The 16,397-nt window shown below is 39.9% G+C and overlaps 1 protein-coding gene across 1 annotated transcript in view; it reads left to right on the forward strand.

The window, feature by feature from the left end:
* CNMD (chondromodulin) overlaps positions 1-8,824 on the forward strand; it is a 43,454-nt gene extending 34,630 nt beyond the window's left edge. The window contains exons 6-7 of the mRNA XM_007524644.3: positions 1,852-2,015; positions 8,309-8,824. Coding sequence (XP_007524706.1) covers positions 1,852-2,015; positions 8,309-8,524 — 380 coding nt within the window. The 3' untranslated portion in view covers positions 8,525-8,824. The remainder of the gene's footprint in view (positions 1-1,851; positions 2,016-8,308) is intronic.
* The last annotated feature ends 7,573 nt before the right edge of the window (positions 8,825-16,397 follow it).

Here is a 16,397-nt window from a genome sequence, read left to right on the forward strand (position 1 = left end):
GTCAGTGTGATGCTTCCTATTTTCGTTGCTCTGCAGTTGTGGGCCAGACTACAGGATCTGTGAGGCACTGTGGCACTCAACTAGAACCCAGAGAAGTGCCTCTTCAGCTCCTATCTCTACCACCTATGCTGTAGTCTTAGCCAAGTCACTTGGTCTTTCTTGAGTTGTGATGCTTGTAGGTATAAAAATAACTGCTTTGTGTGTCTATCTGAAGGAAACAGCCTGGAAAAAAAAATAACTGCTTTGTGTATCCCACAGGATTTTTTTTTAATAGTCAACCAGGATAATAAATCCCCAGAAAACTGTTAAAGCTTTATAATCAATCCAGTAGGAATCTATAGGGCTGCAAATAACAATAACCAACCAACAGGTTTCAACAAATGCAGATTATTTCCATGTATCAAGAAGCCTATAGACTTGGTTTCTGGCATTATCTACTACCTCAGTGATATCACCAAGTCTTTCTCTTTCATTCTCACTCTTGTTTTTAATTGTCACCAGGTTTATTGCTGTAGCTTGGTGCTGGCACTACAAATCCACTGCACCAGGTGGCCATTTTTTAATTTTTTAAATTTTGACAGAACAGAGAAATTGAGAGGGAGAGAGAAAGATACCTGAAGACCTGCTTCACTGTTTCTGAAGCATCCCCCCTCTGCATGTGGGAAGCAGGGGCTCGAATCCTGGTCCTTGCACATGGTGATATGTGCAGTTAGCTGGTGCACCACCGCCCAGCCTCTCATGTCTTTTTTCTGGTTTACTACTTTGCTACCCATCACATGCTGACTTATCATTCTTGTTATTATTATTACTTCTGGTCATAAATTGGTTCTCAGAACATTGGTAACAAACTCAAGAAAGAAAACCAAGACAGCACAAACCAACTATGGACCCTTTTACTGAACAAGTAAAAGCTTTCCCAGAAACTGTTCTAGATTATTCTGTCTATAGTTCACTTGCCAGAAATGTCTCATCTGGCCACTCCTAGTTGCAAGGCAGGCTAGGGAAATGAGTGTTATTTTATTTTTTCAGCCTATAAATTAGAAGCAGGCCAATGACAAAGGGGATTGAGAATGCGCTTTTGCCAGGTATCTTACAATATCTACTTCAATTAGTATTATAAAACCAATTCTGGACCAGATGGTGGTGCACCCAGTTAAGCACACATAGTACTATGAGAAATCACAGGGACCCAGATTCAAGCCTCCATTCCCCACCTGCAAGGGGGAAGCTTCATAAGCGGTGAAGCAGGTCTGTAGGTATGCCTTTTTCTATACTTCTCTATCTCCTTCTCCTTTCTTAATTTCTCTCTGTCCTATCCAATGAAAGGGGGGCCTGCCAGAAGCAGTGGATTCATAGCCCCAGCAACTGGAGGGAAAAAAAAAAATCTAGGGTCAGGCCGTGGCATACCAGGTTGATCACACGTTACCAAGTACAAGGAGTTGGGTTCAAGTCCGTAGCCCTCACCTGCAGAGGGGAAACTTTACAAGCAGTGAGGCCATGCTGCAGATGACTCTTTCTCTTTCCTCTGTCTGACCTTCCCCTCTCAATTTCTCTTTCTCATATCAGGAAGGAAGGAAAGAAGGGAGGAAGGAAGGAAGGGAGGGAGGGAGGGAAGGAGGGAAGGGAGAGTTGGTTGGTGGGAGGGAGAGAAACTAATTTCATTTTTTTTTAAATCTGGTAATCTTTCTACTACTAACCCAAGACTCTATAAAAACATGATCGTTACAAAAATCATCAGTACACATTTAAGTAGTGCTACTCATATGTCTTAACATTTTTCTACCCTAACAAACACAAAAGTTTGATTACTCAAATAAAAGAATTAGCTTACAGCAATTTTTTTTTTTGCAGAAATCCAGAGAGAAAGGAGAGAACTGGTAAGAAAAATTGCTACAGCTACCACAAGACCACGCAGTGGACCACAGGGTCACCCAGGCCCTGGAAGACCAAATAATGAAACCAGACCCAGCGTTCAAGAGGATTCAGAGTCCTTCAACCCAGACAACCCTTACCATGTGAGTACTGGTGTTTGAACAACATGCTTTGCACTGTACCTAACATTAGTGGGTGGTATTTCTATTAGAGGCACACTTAGTATTCAGATAAGATTTTAAAAATATGATACGATTAGGGGATTAGAGGGACCTGGCGTTAGCACAGTGGGTTAAGCACACGTGGTACAAAACACAAGGATCTGGTAAGAATCCCAGTTTGAGCCCCTGGCTCCCCACCTGCAGGGGGTTACTTCACAGGTCTGCAGGTGTCTTTCTCTCCGCCTGTCTTCCCCTCCTCTCTCCATTTCTCTCTGTCCTATCCAACAACAACGACAACAATAATAATTAACAAGGGCAACAAAAGGGGGAAAAATGGCCTCCAGGAGCAGTGGATTCATAGTGCAGGCACTGAGCCTCAGCAGTAACCATGGAGGCAAAAAAAAAAAAAAAAAAAAAAGAGGGGGGTCGGGCGGTGGCGCAGTGGGTTAAGCGCATGTGGCGCAAAGCGCAGGGACCGGCGTAAGGATCCCGGTTCGAGCCCCTGGCTCCCCACCTGCAGGGGAGTCGCTTCACAGGCAGTGAAGCAGGTCTGCAGGTGTCTATCTTTCTCTCCCCTCTCTCTCTGTCTTCCCCTCCTCTCTCCATTTCTCTCTGTCCTATCCAACAACGAATTGCATCAACAAGGGCAATAACAATAGCCACAACGAAGCTACAACAAGGGCAACAAAAGGGGGAAAAAATGGCCTCCAGGAGCGGTGGATTCATGGTGCAGGCACCGAGCCCAGCAATAACCCTGGAGGAGGGAAAAAAAAAAAGAGAGAGAAAGAGATTAGGATAGAGAACAGAGCACCACTCCACTATATCATATATGCTGTGTGGATAAGGAAGTAGAATTTGAGGTTTTCACATGAAAAGTCCTGTTCTCTCCCTACTCATTCACCTACCTGGCCACTCAACTCTTCCTTTCCTTTCTTTTTTTTTTTTAATTATTATTTATTTATAAAAAGGAAACACTGACAAAACCATAGGATAAGAAGGGTACAACTCCACACAATTCCCACCACCAGAACTCTGTATCCCACCCCCTCTCCTGATAGCTTTCCTATTCTTTAACCCTCTGGGAGTATGGACCCAAGGCGATTGTGGAATGCCGAAGGTGGAAGGTCTGGCTTCTGTAGTTGCTTCCCCGCTGAATATGGGTGTTGACAGGTCGATCCATCTCCCAGCCTGCCTCTCTCTTTCCTTAGTAGGGCAGGATTCTGGGGAATCAGAGCTCCAGGACACATTGGTAGGATTGTCTGTCCAGGGAAGTCTGCTTGGCATCATGCTAGCCTCTGGAACCTGGTGGCTAAAAAGAGAGTTAACATATAAAGCCAAACAAGTTGTTGGCTAATCATGAACCTAAAGGCTGGAGTACTGCACATGAAGAGTTGGGAGGGGTTCCCTCCGTTCTGTAGATAGCTAGTAGGCATATTTTAGTTTACTTGGCAGGTAGTGAAAGAATAATTTATTTGTTGTCAGTCTGAATTGAAAAATAAATATGTACATACAATTTTAAAATAGCATATAGGGCAGAGGAAGATAGCATAATGGTTATGCAAGGGACTCTTGTCCCTGAGGCTCCAAAGTCCCAGGTTCAGTCCCCCACACCACCATAAGTAAGAGCCGAGTTAAAAAAATAATATAACAATAAAAATAGCATAAGAATATACCACAAATCTGAGTTTCTTTTCCACTTCAGACACCACCCTATTGCAACCTGTTAGAAATCTGCTCAGTTGTTTTGCATAATGTATACACTTTTAACACAAAAGAGCATACTTGTATACCATGCTTGCCTTCTAGTTACAACACAGTATTTTGGAAATTGTTATCTGTTTCCTACATAGATCTTCTGCTTCACCTAAATAGTTGCATGGTAGTTCACTGCATGGACAGATGTACAAAAATCTAACTTGTTCTGCTTGGATAGACTCGTAAATTATTTCCCTTTCATTGTTACAATATTTTTTTTTTCTTTTTTTTGCCTCCAGGGTTATCTCGGGCTCAGTGCCTGCACCACAAATCCACTGCTCCTGGATGTCATTTTTCCCATTTTGTTATCCTTGCTATTGTTATTGCTGTGTTGTTGTATAGGACAGAGAGACATCGAAAGAGGAGGGGGGGGGTTGGGCGGTGGCACAGTGGGTTAAGCACATGTGGCGCAAAGCGCAAGGACAGGCGTAAGGATCTCGGTTCCAGCCCCAGGCTCCCCACTTGCAGGGGAGTCGCTTCACAGGTGGTGAAGCAGGTCTGCAGGTGTCTGTCTTTCTCTCCCCCTCTCTGTCTTCCCCTCCTTTCTCCATTTCTCTCTGTCCTATCCAACAACGAACAACATCAACAATGGCAATAATAGTAACCACAACGAGGCTACAACAACAAGGGCAACAAAAGGGGGGAAAAATGGCCTCCAGGAGCGGTGGATCATTCATGGTGCAGGCACCGAGCCCAGCAATAACCCTGGAGAAAAAAAAAAAAAGAGAGAGGAGGAGACAAAGAGAGGGAAAGATAAGACACCTGCAGACCTGCTTCACCACCTGTGAAGTGACTCCTCTGCAGGTGGGGAGCTGGGGGCTTGAACACATCCTTATGCTAATCCTTGTGCTTAACACACTGCTGACTGGCCTCCAGAGTTTTTTTTTTTTTTTTTTTTTTAATGAGATAGAGCAAGGGACCACAAAGCCCTGCTTCATCATTCATGGAGTTCCGATTTAGTTTGTGGTCACTCTCTTGTGATGCTGGAAATTAAACCCAAGACCTCAAGTATGGAAGCCAGGTGCTCTATACTTAGCCACCTCCCTGGCATGCTAGCTAATTTTTATAATATACAACCTTGTACACATCTTGTAAGGTCATGGGAAAATGTAACTGAGGTGATGTGGGTAGAGCACAGAACTTTAACGTGTTAAATGTAATCAGTGTTAACTATTAGTGTTGTTGTGTCTATTCCACACAAGTGCAATATATCTTTATGTAGGGATGCATGGGTCTTTTAGGTGAAGTAGAGAAGAGTTTTTAGTGGATAGCAAATTGTCTTTCAAAAAGCTAGTGCCAGCTACATGTCTTGAAATAGTAGTGAAAAAAATTCTCATTACCAGACTTTAAAAAATCTTTTCAGTTTCTTGGGTGTAAAATTCCATCTCATGTTATCATGTCTACCTTTAACTATGAGTAAAGTCAAGGGTTTTTTCATACACAGAAAAATCATTTGTACATTTTTCTTAGTGCATCTCTTCAGTCTCATACTTGCATGTTTTGCAAATGTACTTTCTAGCTCATCATTTTAGACCAGTGTATTTTAGATTTAGGGGAAAAGGTACTTTTTAAATAATCCAAGGCTTATCAGAAAATCCAGGACACAGTACTTCATTTTCTAAAGCTCAAAGAATAAAAAATAAAATCTGAATAGACAAACAAAATTTAATACAGTTTTTTCCCCGGGTAGCTGGACTAGTTGGATTTGATTCAAGGGAATAAGGCATTAGCCTCTTTACTAAAATGGCTTTGCCGTTCTTCCTGACTTGAGTGATTCACATTCCTTGAAGAACTCCAATTATATCAAATTCTGTATTATGTGTCAAGTTTTAAGCAAAAACACCTCCATTATCTGTCCTTCACATATTTCTTTAGAGAAAATGCTTAGGGCAAAAAACTGAGATCCCCTCCCAACTTTTAAATTCTGAGAAAACTTTGTTGAACCCTAAGATGAAGAAGAAATGCCTTAGCCTGAATATTTTGACTCCTCATCAATTCAGTCAGCTACAATGAATGAGGTGGTTTTCTTCTTGCTGTCCCAGATAAGCCTATCTCAAGAGATAATGGGGAAAATAGAGCCTAGGGGGAAAAAAAGTGTTTAGAGTATGACAGAAATTTTAATGAAAAAAAAAAAAAGAATCTGAACTTATGCTGTATCAAATGGTGTTAAGGACTTTTGTTAAGTAGGTGTGATGATAGCTGAGTAGTCATGTAGGAAAACATCATTATAGAGGCACAGTCTAATGTATTTATGCATGGGATGTCACAATGCCTTACATTCACTTCAGAACTTAAAACTCCAGCAGTTGGGGCCCTGGGAAATATGACATGGTAGTGCACAGGTCTTGCATGTGACAGATTCCAAGTTTGATACCTGGCACCACCAATAGAAAGGGGTGAGTAGTACGCTAGACACATACATTCTCTCCGGCATAAACAAAAGTCAAGCATATTTGACAAAAGGTAGTATTTTGCAAACCTCGGTACTATTCAATACCGTTTTCTCCACTTTCCAGTGTTTAAATTTTTTTCCTAGCCAAAATCACACACCTCCTTGAGACCTCTGTGTATGAAAAGGTAAAATGGATCCAGAGAAACGGTACAGTAACAGTACATAGGACTTGCATGTGAAAGGTCCAGGGTTCAATCCCTGGCACACCACATGCTACAAGGCTGAGTACCTCTGGTAAAAATAAATTAAAAAAAAAAAAAGAGGAGAAAGAAAAGAGAAACAAGAGGGAGAGGGTTAATTTACATTCTTCAAGTCTAGTCCATGTTTTTGCTGCATCTTCCCAAGTTCAGCTACTTCCAAGTAAGAGGTTTAAAATGAGAATTTACATTAGCAAAGGCGTTCCAACAGTGTAATACAATATCATGCAGAATTTTTTTTTCTTTTTCCTCCAGGGTTATTGCTGGGCTCGGTGCCTGCACCATGAATGATCCACCGCTCCTGGAGGCCATTTTTCCCCCCTTTTGTTGCCCTTGTTGTAGCCTCGTTGTGGTTACTATTATTGCCATTGTTGATGTTATTCGTTTTGGATAGGACAGAGAGAAATGGAGAAAGGAGGGGAAGACAGAGAGGGGGAGAGAAAGACAGACACCTGCAGACCTGCTTCACCACCTGTGAAGCGACTCCCCTGCAGGTGGGGAGCCTGGGGCTGGAACCGGGATCCTTAAGCCAGTCCTTGCGCCCGACCCCCCCCCTCTTTCTCCCCCCACCCCCGACCCTCTGTCTCCCTTCCTCTCTCCATTTCTCTCTGTCCTATCCAAAACGAATAACATCAACAATGGCAATAATAGTAACCACAACGAGGCTACAACAAGGGCAACAAAAGGGGGGAAAAATGGCCTCCAGAAGCGGTGAATTCATGGTGCAGGCACGGAGCCCAGCAATAACCCTGGAGGCTGGAACCGCGATCCTTACGCCGGTCCTTGCGCTTTGTGCCACATGTGCTTAACCCACTGTGCCACCGCCCGACCCCAGTAAAAATAATTTTTACCCCTAGAAATTCACAAAAAGAAAACTGCATAAATTTGTCATCATAATCACTTTGCAATAGAGATTTTTTTTAGGTGATTTTTACTTTGCCAATATAGTGTAGGACTTATGTAACTACCATTATGGCACACAGCAACTAGAAAGTAAAGTGTCAGGTCTTGGCTTCTATTTTCTCTTTTTTCTTTTTTTGCCTCCAGGGTTATTGCTGGGGCTCAGTGCCTGCACTACGAATCCACTGCTCTTGGAAGACATTTTTCCCATTTTGTTGCCCTTGTTCTTTGTGCCATTGCTGTTGTTGGATAGGACAGAGAGACATCGAGATGGGGAAGACAGAGAGGGAGAGACAGACACCTACAGACCTGCTTCACCACCTGTGAAGAGACCCCCTGCAGGTGGGGAGCTGGGGGCTTGAATTAGGATCCTTATGCCAATACTTGTGCTTTGCGCCATGTGCACTTAACCCACTGCGCTACTGCCCAGCCCCCAGGTCTTGACTTTTTACATATTTTATTGTGCTTTTTCCTTACTGGTAAGAAAAATGAAGGCAAGAATAGCTAACTGATAATGTTTGCAGTCAGTGCAAGTGGAACCGAAATTTGTTTTTAGCCTAGATCACTGAGTTTTAAAATGTGTTCCCAGGAGTCCTGAAAGCCATTACTATAAGAAGGTGCCAGTGTTTACCAGGCTTAAAATTAGCAATGGCAGAAATGCTACTTTTGAATTGTGCTTGCTTTTTGTTTGACTGTTTAAAACAAGTTAACTCACTATTGAGTAGTAATGATGGCCCATTAAAGGAATGGAAAAAACAGCATAACATTATAAAAAATAAACCTTTCTGCTAGTGATAGATTAGGTAGATGGAGATTCTTTAATGTTAGAAGGAGCTCTGAACTATAAGGTTTTAAGACTGAAAACCCCTTAAGAGTCATGCTGATTTCTTATAGAATTATTCAGGATCTTATTTTAAAATAGTACTTATGCTATAAACTTCATTATAAAAATACAATTTTTTACTTTACAGCAGCAGGAAGGGGAAAGCATGACATTCGACCCGAGACTGGATCACGAAGGAATCTGCTGTATAGAATGTAGGAGAAGCTACACCCACTGCCAGAAGATCTGTGAACCTCTTGGGGGTTACTACCCATGGCCTTATAATTATCAGGGCTGCCGTTCGGCCTGTAGAGTTGTCATGCCATGTAGCTGGTGGGTGGCCCGAATCTTGGGCATGGTGTGAAATCACTTCATATACCACATGCTATAACGTGAAGAATCAGCTCAAAAGACAATCAAATAAGTATTAGATATCCAGATGCTGAAGAGACCACCATTTTATACTTGCAGTTATCTGAGATCTTTTCAACTGATTATTTCTTAATGGCTTCGTAGAACTTTATTTACCCAGAATATGCAAATGCCCTGACAATAGTTTAGAATGTTATAATAATCTTATCACTTATTCTTGTTTTTTGCCAGTAAAGCTTGCTTTTAAGACTTCCAAACTACATGAAATAAACATGAACAATTATTTACATTACATAGAGATCTCAATTGTATACTTGAGTTCCTTTTATTGGGTTGTTGGAAAAGTCATGACACATTTTTCTATGCAAAAAAAAAAAATGCTTCATGAGTTTTCTAACAACCCAATAAAGTCACTGATGAAAATAAATGTTATTTTCACAAAATTCCTAAATTGTTCTTAACCTTTATTGTTCTTCTCAGCTTTGCAAGTGTTCCCAGAGTGACCAAGTAAGGTAAACACATACAGGAGTAAACATCATGCATGTCAATGTGGTAGATTATGGAAAATTCTTTATAGCACGTAACTATCCTATGTTAAGCATCATTCCCAAGAAAAGAACATTAGGGTAAAGATGGAAGCTGTAGTGGAAGATAAATCAGACTTGTGGGAAAAGACTTCCATGGACATTCTGAAAAGCAATTCTCTACACCCTTTTGATCTTTTCTTAGCAAGTGGCCATTGGACATGAAGAAGGATAATGATTTCTACATTTGTAATACAAATCAGGCTGCTATTGTAGTTTAATTACCAATAAGTTACTCTCCTTGTAATAAGGTTGACAGTGCTGCTTGGCAGATATGGCTGAGGAGGAATGACTTATTTATTTAAAATGACACGAAGTCTCTCAGGAAGAAGGTCTTTAAAACTGACATATTACAGCAGGAAGATAAGCAGGTACTTCATATTTTTGACAATGTAGCTTGAATCCTGGTTCAAAAGGTAAGGAACTGTCTTAAAGAAAATAAGTTTTCCATAATAACACAAAGATTCAGACAGATGATAGAAAGGCCTTGACTCCACAATCTCAATAAATCCTCATGCTCTTAACAAACCTTATTATTGTACAACAACTGTTTGCCAATTTAAGTCTACAAAGTCATACAGAGTTTTTAAAAACTATATGATAAGATGAATGTCCATATGACTGCATTTAATGGAGTTTACAGCAAGTTAAATCTCAGAAGAAGATATACTGCATTCATTATATGTATGGTCACAAAGCTCTCTAGCAGCAACTACCTCTTGCACAGTTAGGAACTTTACATGTTTAGTCTTAAAAAAAAATAACTGTAACTCTAATAACTAAACAATTAGGTACCAATGTATTTGCCCACTCCCATTTCACAGCCCAGCATGATGTACTTGATCCTAGAACTTTTAAAAAAAGGGAGAGAAGTCATAGTGATTTCAGCCCAGAAGAGCTTGTGGTCTCCTGAGATAATCAAGATTAGTACACTATGGTGTTGTTGATTTTTTTTGTTTGTTTTGCCTCTAGGGTTCTTGCTGGGGTTTAGGATTAGAAATATGAATCTAGGCTGGAGCTCCTCACCTGCAGGGGGTCACTTCACAAGCAGTGAAGCAGGTCTGCAGGTGTCTTTCTCTATCTCCCCCTCCTCTCTCAATTTCTCTCTGTCCTATCCAATATAATGGAGGAAAAATGGCTGCCAGGAGCAGTGGATTAGTAGTGCAGCCACCCACCGAGCCCCACTGATAACCCTGGAGGCAAAAATAAAATTGAAGGACAGAGGGGAAACTCAAGATTGAATTAAGAGTTGGGATGATGAGAAACTCAAATTGTGTCGGGAAGGAAACTAAACCTCTGACTTTGGAAAAGAATCAAAGGTACAAGAAAAAAAAAAAAAAACATTTAGTGAAGGAAAACAGGATACTGCAAAATACGAACTTCACAAATTGGTACAAATCCCCAGATCACCTTGAGCCAGGATAAACCAAAAACTGCAAATGCAGCTAGGTTTGCTGTGCTTAATCTTAACTGTGTACAGAGATGTGCACAGTGTTTAGTGACATTTACTAATGTCTGTTTAGTGATTTCATTTTATAGTCAATTTATCAATGCCATTGTAAGCCAATTCTTATGGGTTTGGTTGGTTTTCATAGTCTAATTTGACTTGGGTGGGAAGGACACTTGTTTTAGATATGCTAGTGGTTGTTCCATCAGCAGAGAGAAAATCAAATGGTATCTCTAAACCAACAGTAATAACTACAACAACGATAAACAAGGGCAACAAAAAGGGAAAATAATTTAAAAAAATAATCTTACAAGGTATATCCAGGTAGCTCCTTCTATCAGTTCATTAATAACTATACAGATGTTTGTGCCAAGATCCTTTATAAAAACCCTCTTCACATCTAATTCTTATAATTGAATCAGAACCACAAAAAAAAATCAACCCTTTTTTATCATAACCACACACACAAAAAAATCAACTTTTTGTTGTCAGCTGTAACTTAGTTACAAAAAATTTAATAAGCAGTAAAACAGCTTGGGATAACCTCAATAACCTAATACTCATTTTAAAAGTTAACGTATTTGCAATTTATTTGCAATTACTTCAAAAAAAACTATTTTAAAATATGAATTTCAAGATCCAGAGTTCTTTTTTTAATGCAAACTGTATTATTTTTTATCTTTATTTATTGGAGAGAGGCAGCCAAAAATTGAAAGGGGTGATAGAGAGGAAGAGAGAGAGAGACACCGACACCTACAACGCTGCTTCACCACTCAAAGCTTTCCGCCCTGCAGGTGGGGACTAGGGGCTTGAACCTGGGTCTTTGCACATTGTGACATATGTGCCCAACCATGTGCGCCACCACCTGCCCCCCCAAATCTATTTTAATGGCTTCCTGTTGTCTTTCAAAGTGTAGATTATAATTTTTCAAGTTTTCAAAAGCCTATATTCCATCAATGTAGACATCCATATTCTTATAATTTGTTTTAGGCTGAAAAAGTCAAAGACCTATAATAAATTAATCAAGCATGAACTTTCTCTTAGGATATAATGTTTTTAAAGGGAAGTGATTTCAATTAAAACCTGCTTGTTACTGAGATAACCATAAACTAGGTAGTAAAAAATTTCCACATGACATACCCTAACGTATTATACTCAAATAGCACCGTAACTTAAAACGTTCACTGAGCACTTGCATGTAATAAGGCAACTTCTGAGAATATTGCAGTTGCTAAAGAGAAATAATACACCATTATAAACTGCTAGTGACATGGCTCTTCATGAATATTGAGTATTCTGCTCAAATTTAGTAAGGTATTAACAGTGATCTATTAATCTTGTCCAAATATCTCAATGTTTCACTTGGACTGAAACAGACTTTCCTTCAGTATGTACAATATGTACAATGGTGGTTTCACTGGTTACTTCAAAGTTCTAATCCCCAAACCAAAATAATCACTGACCACCACTCCTGCTTTTACAAACATTAGAAGAAAAAAAAAATTAGTCTAGGATATAAACCCAAGCTGCTTTTTACTCTTTTATAAACTTTATCAGTACTAAAGTATTATTATTCCTTGAAACCAGATTTTTATTTTTTTTAAAGAAGAAATTATGAGAGAATATGAAGCACAGCATCTGGCACATGCAATGCAAGGGCTAGAATGCTCATACTTGAGTCCAAAGCTTTAGCACTGTGCCACCACTACAGCCAGAGAGCACATTGGTTATGCATTAAACCCGCATATCTGAGGCTCCAAAGTCCCAGGTTCAATTCTAGTACCATCAGAAACCAGAGCCAAGGAGTGAACTGGTTAAAAGTTAAATCAATTCTTTTCCCCCCTTTTACTGTAGTTATTATTGTTGTTGATGTTGTTGTTGGATAGGACAGAGAGAAATGGAGAGGAGGGGAAGACAGAGAGGGGGAAAGACAGACACCTACAGACCTGCTTCACCACTTGTGAAGCCACTCTCCTGCAGGTGGGGAGCCAGGGGCTTGAACTGGTATCCTTATGGTCCTTGCGCCCTGTGCCACATGCAGTGCGCTTAACCTGCTGCGCTACCACCCGACCCCCCCCCCCAAACAATTCTTATGTGTTTTTAAAGCAGTTTCCTAGGGCCACATATTACACAATCATCAGGGTCACTGAAGGGATTGGGGGTGGGGGAGGTAGAGAACATAATGGTTATGCAAAGAGACTCTTCTGCCTGAGACTCCAAAGTCCCAGGTTAAATCCCCTACCACCATAAAGCCAGAGCTGAGCAGTGCTCTGGTAAAAAAAAAAAAAAAGAAAGAAAAAAGAAAAACGAAAACAGATTTAATGGACCCTATCCCATACCTGATTTAGAACTTCAGGAAGGATGCCAAGAAGGTCTTTATCAATACAAGGATTACTCACCTTTAAGCATGAAAACCACAGTTCTGCGTATTAAAGGACATAGTATACAAAACTATACCCAATGCCATATTGTCTTTAGTCGGCTAGTATTTGGGGCAACTGTCAGGAGGTTGATACCCTGACTTATGTTAGATCTAATTTTTTAAAAAAATATTTATCCCCTTTTTTTGCCCTTGTTTTTGTTGTAGTTATTGTTGTCATCGCTGTTGGATAGGACAGAGAGAAATCAAGGGAGGAGGGGAAGACAGAGAGGGGGAGAGAGATAGACACCTGCAGACCTGCTTCACCGCCTGTGAAGCGACTCCCCTGCAGGTGGGGAGCTGAGGGGCTCGAACTGGGGTCTTAGCGCTTTGCGCCATATGTGCTTAACCTGCTGCACTACTGCCCGACTCCCTAGATCTAATTCCTACCACAGGTCCTATGTAAGCATTAAGGGAAAAAAAATCTGAAAAGGAAAAAAAAAAACTACTAGAAGACAGTATATGAAAGTGCTCTGAAAAACATATACGTTAAGTGGGACATAGGGAGATGCAGTGGCTAGAGCAGTAGACTTGCAAGCATGAAGCTCTGAGTTTAATCCATCCATCATGTGTGTAAGAGTGATACTCTGGTTCTTCTCTCTCATACTGGTAAATAAACCATTTAAAAATACATTAGTAAAATTAAAACTTTAGACTACACAGTATTTAAGATTCATATCAGGTGGTCCAGGAGGTGGTGCAGTGGATAAAGCACTGGACTCTCAAACATGAGGTTCAGAGTTCAATTCCCGGCAGCACATGTTGCTGATGATGTCTGGATCTTTCTCTCTCCTCCTTTCTCATTAATAAATATTTAAAAAAAAAATTCCTGTCAGCTCCAAATTTTTGTTTTTCCATTACATTATAGGACACAAAATGCAAAATACATATGTAAGGGAGTAACAGGTACAAAAACTGCTTCTAGTCTTGGCAGATGGCCCATAAAAACATACCCTGCTAACCTAATTTCATTAGACATAAAATCCTACACCATGTAACTCTTAAGTCCCTGTTCACAACCAGCATTGTTTAATCCGATTTTATCTCAGTACCCATACTCTTATAACTATACTTACATCCTAGAATAACAAATAGCTTTGCTAAACAAAAATCACACTAACATGCAATATTACCTGTAATATAATGTGAAAGAAGGGGCAGAAATTAGGCAAACACTGAACTTGGGGGTTTCCCATATACTTACTCATTAAGTCATTTAGCACAATTCACATTCATTCATATCAGATACTAAGGTATCCATAGTAATCTCTTACATATTTGTATTTCTTAATATTTAATTTCCCTTTTGTTGCCTTTTTTTGTTGTAGTTATTGATGTCATCGTTAAGACAGAGAGAAATGGAGACAGGAGGGGAAGACAGGAGGGGAAGAGATAGACATCTGCAGACCTGCTTCACCGTTTCTGAAGCAACTCCCCTGCAGGAACCAGGATCCTTATGCTTGTCCTTGTGCTTTGCTCCACTTGTGCTTAACCCGCTGCACTTCTGCCGACTCCTATATTTGTATTTTTTACCAAAGCACAGCTCAGCTCATTTATGTTTCAATCCAGGGGGCTGAACCTGGGACATTAGAGCCTCAGTCACAAAAGTGTTTTTGCATAACTATTATGCTATGTCCCCTGCCTAGTAATCTCTTAGATTTATAAATATCATCTGATGTGTATTTGATAAAAATTAGAAGATTTAAAAAAGAAAGCCAACTAATAAAATCCCACGGCATTAAGGATTAATAGGATTTCCTATTTAGCTGGGACATGCTCTAGCAACCATTATCTGTATTACCCAAAAGATCCTACATGATTTAGGGGCCTCAGTAGCACTGGCTCACCCAACAGTGATCTCAACACCTTGTCCACTCTGTTCCAGCTGCAGTCTATTTAGCAGTCCACACACATATCAGGACCACAGCTGCACTGGGACTTTACACTTGCTTTTTCCTTCTGCTGGAATTGCTTAGTTATCTGCTCCTCTCTAAACCTGTCTTCAAAGACCACCTAATGACTGAGTTCTTACTTGGTCACCCACCTCTAAACAACCTGTTTATTCTTTTTGTATGCTTTGTTCTCAACACTGAACAGTACATAAAATTTATTTCCCCCTGTAAGCTAAGCTCCAAAAATTAGATGATTTCACTTTATTCAATGTATTGTAGAACAGCACCTGGCAGAAAAGGAGCTAAATATTGATGAAGGAATGAGTACTCATAGATTGTATCTTTTCACTTATTTGTATTTACAGTGAATGTTGAAGACACTCTAAAATAAAAAATTGACTTTTCACAGAACCTCAAGGACATTAAAATAAATTGTATATATTACTCACACCAAGGAGGTTCATATAGTTTTTAGTATCTTGACATTTCTTTGGGGGCTTTTCCAGGCCAGGAAAAAAAAAAAGGTAATACTATTCAGATTTTTGCCTTCAGAAGTCAGTAACTATAAAGAGAACTGCTTGAGTCACTCTTGGATTCCATGCTTTTCTGTGTATCCAAATTTATTTGTGTGCCTAGCTTTGTAAAACTCTGGCCTCCCTTATTCTACTCAAGTCGTCTTAACTTTTCAATTACAGAACATTTCTATCAATTCTTACATTCTCAATGTATGAACTTTTAAAATTATACTAACAATTTAAATTTATTCACATACTTCCTTCATATTCCTGAATCCTGAAGGAATGAATTTGTAACAAAAAAGGGTTTATTAGTTTAAACCTCCCAGCCTAAATGCATATAATCTGACATTACCTGTAACATTTTTGTTGGCCTTTACATTCTTCATTCAGGCACAGGATTCTTGATCCAAATGCTTCAGACTACGAAAGTTTCAGAATTTAGAATTTTGGCTTATATAAACGTATCTTTCGTGATCTCAGTAGGATATGTACCAGCATTTTAAAATTAAATATTAGTATTTCTGCAACAAAATTCATGACTGAATCATAATGTAAGTTCAACTGTCTCATGTAGGAGAACATCCAGGAAGTACTGCCGCATTTTCACACCCCAGGCTTGCATTTGCAGAACCTGTGGCCTAATCACTTTGCCTGACTAACAAGGATCTGCAGCTTCTCAAATACTAACAGGTGCCTGTGGGAGCCCAAGCTCTGGCCACACACAGATACTGAATGTGAATGAGGGGGTGTATTACTTCTTAACCTTCGAAGTTACGTATCTGCTGAGATCCCACTGCAGTGAGGAGGAACCTCGAAATACAACATACTTGTTACAAGAGATTTAATGGCCTTGTCATATTTATCCATGATGTGGCCCTTTTGCATAAGTCCCTGCTCCATTTTGTTCCCCTTTCAATGAAATGTTATGCTTTTTTGCTGATGTAAGCTCTTTTGGAATTGCTTTACTTTGTAATAAAAAAACGGGGGACTCTGGTCAGTGAGTCA

The sequence above is a fragment of the Erinaceus europaeus genome, chromosome 5 (genome assembly GCF_950295315.1).
Source record: "Erinaceus europaeus chromosome 5, mEriEur2.1, whole genome shotgun sequence".
Taxonomy (NCBI): domain Eukaryota; kingdom Metazoa; phylum Chordata; class Mammalia; order Eulipotyphla; family Erinaceidae; genus Erinaceus; species Erinaceus europaeus.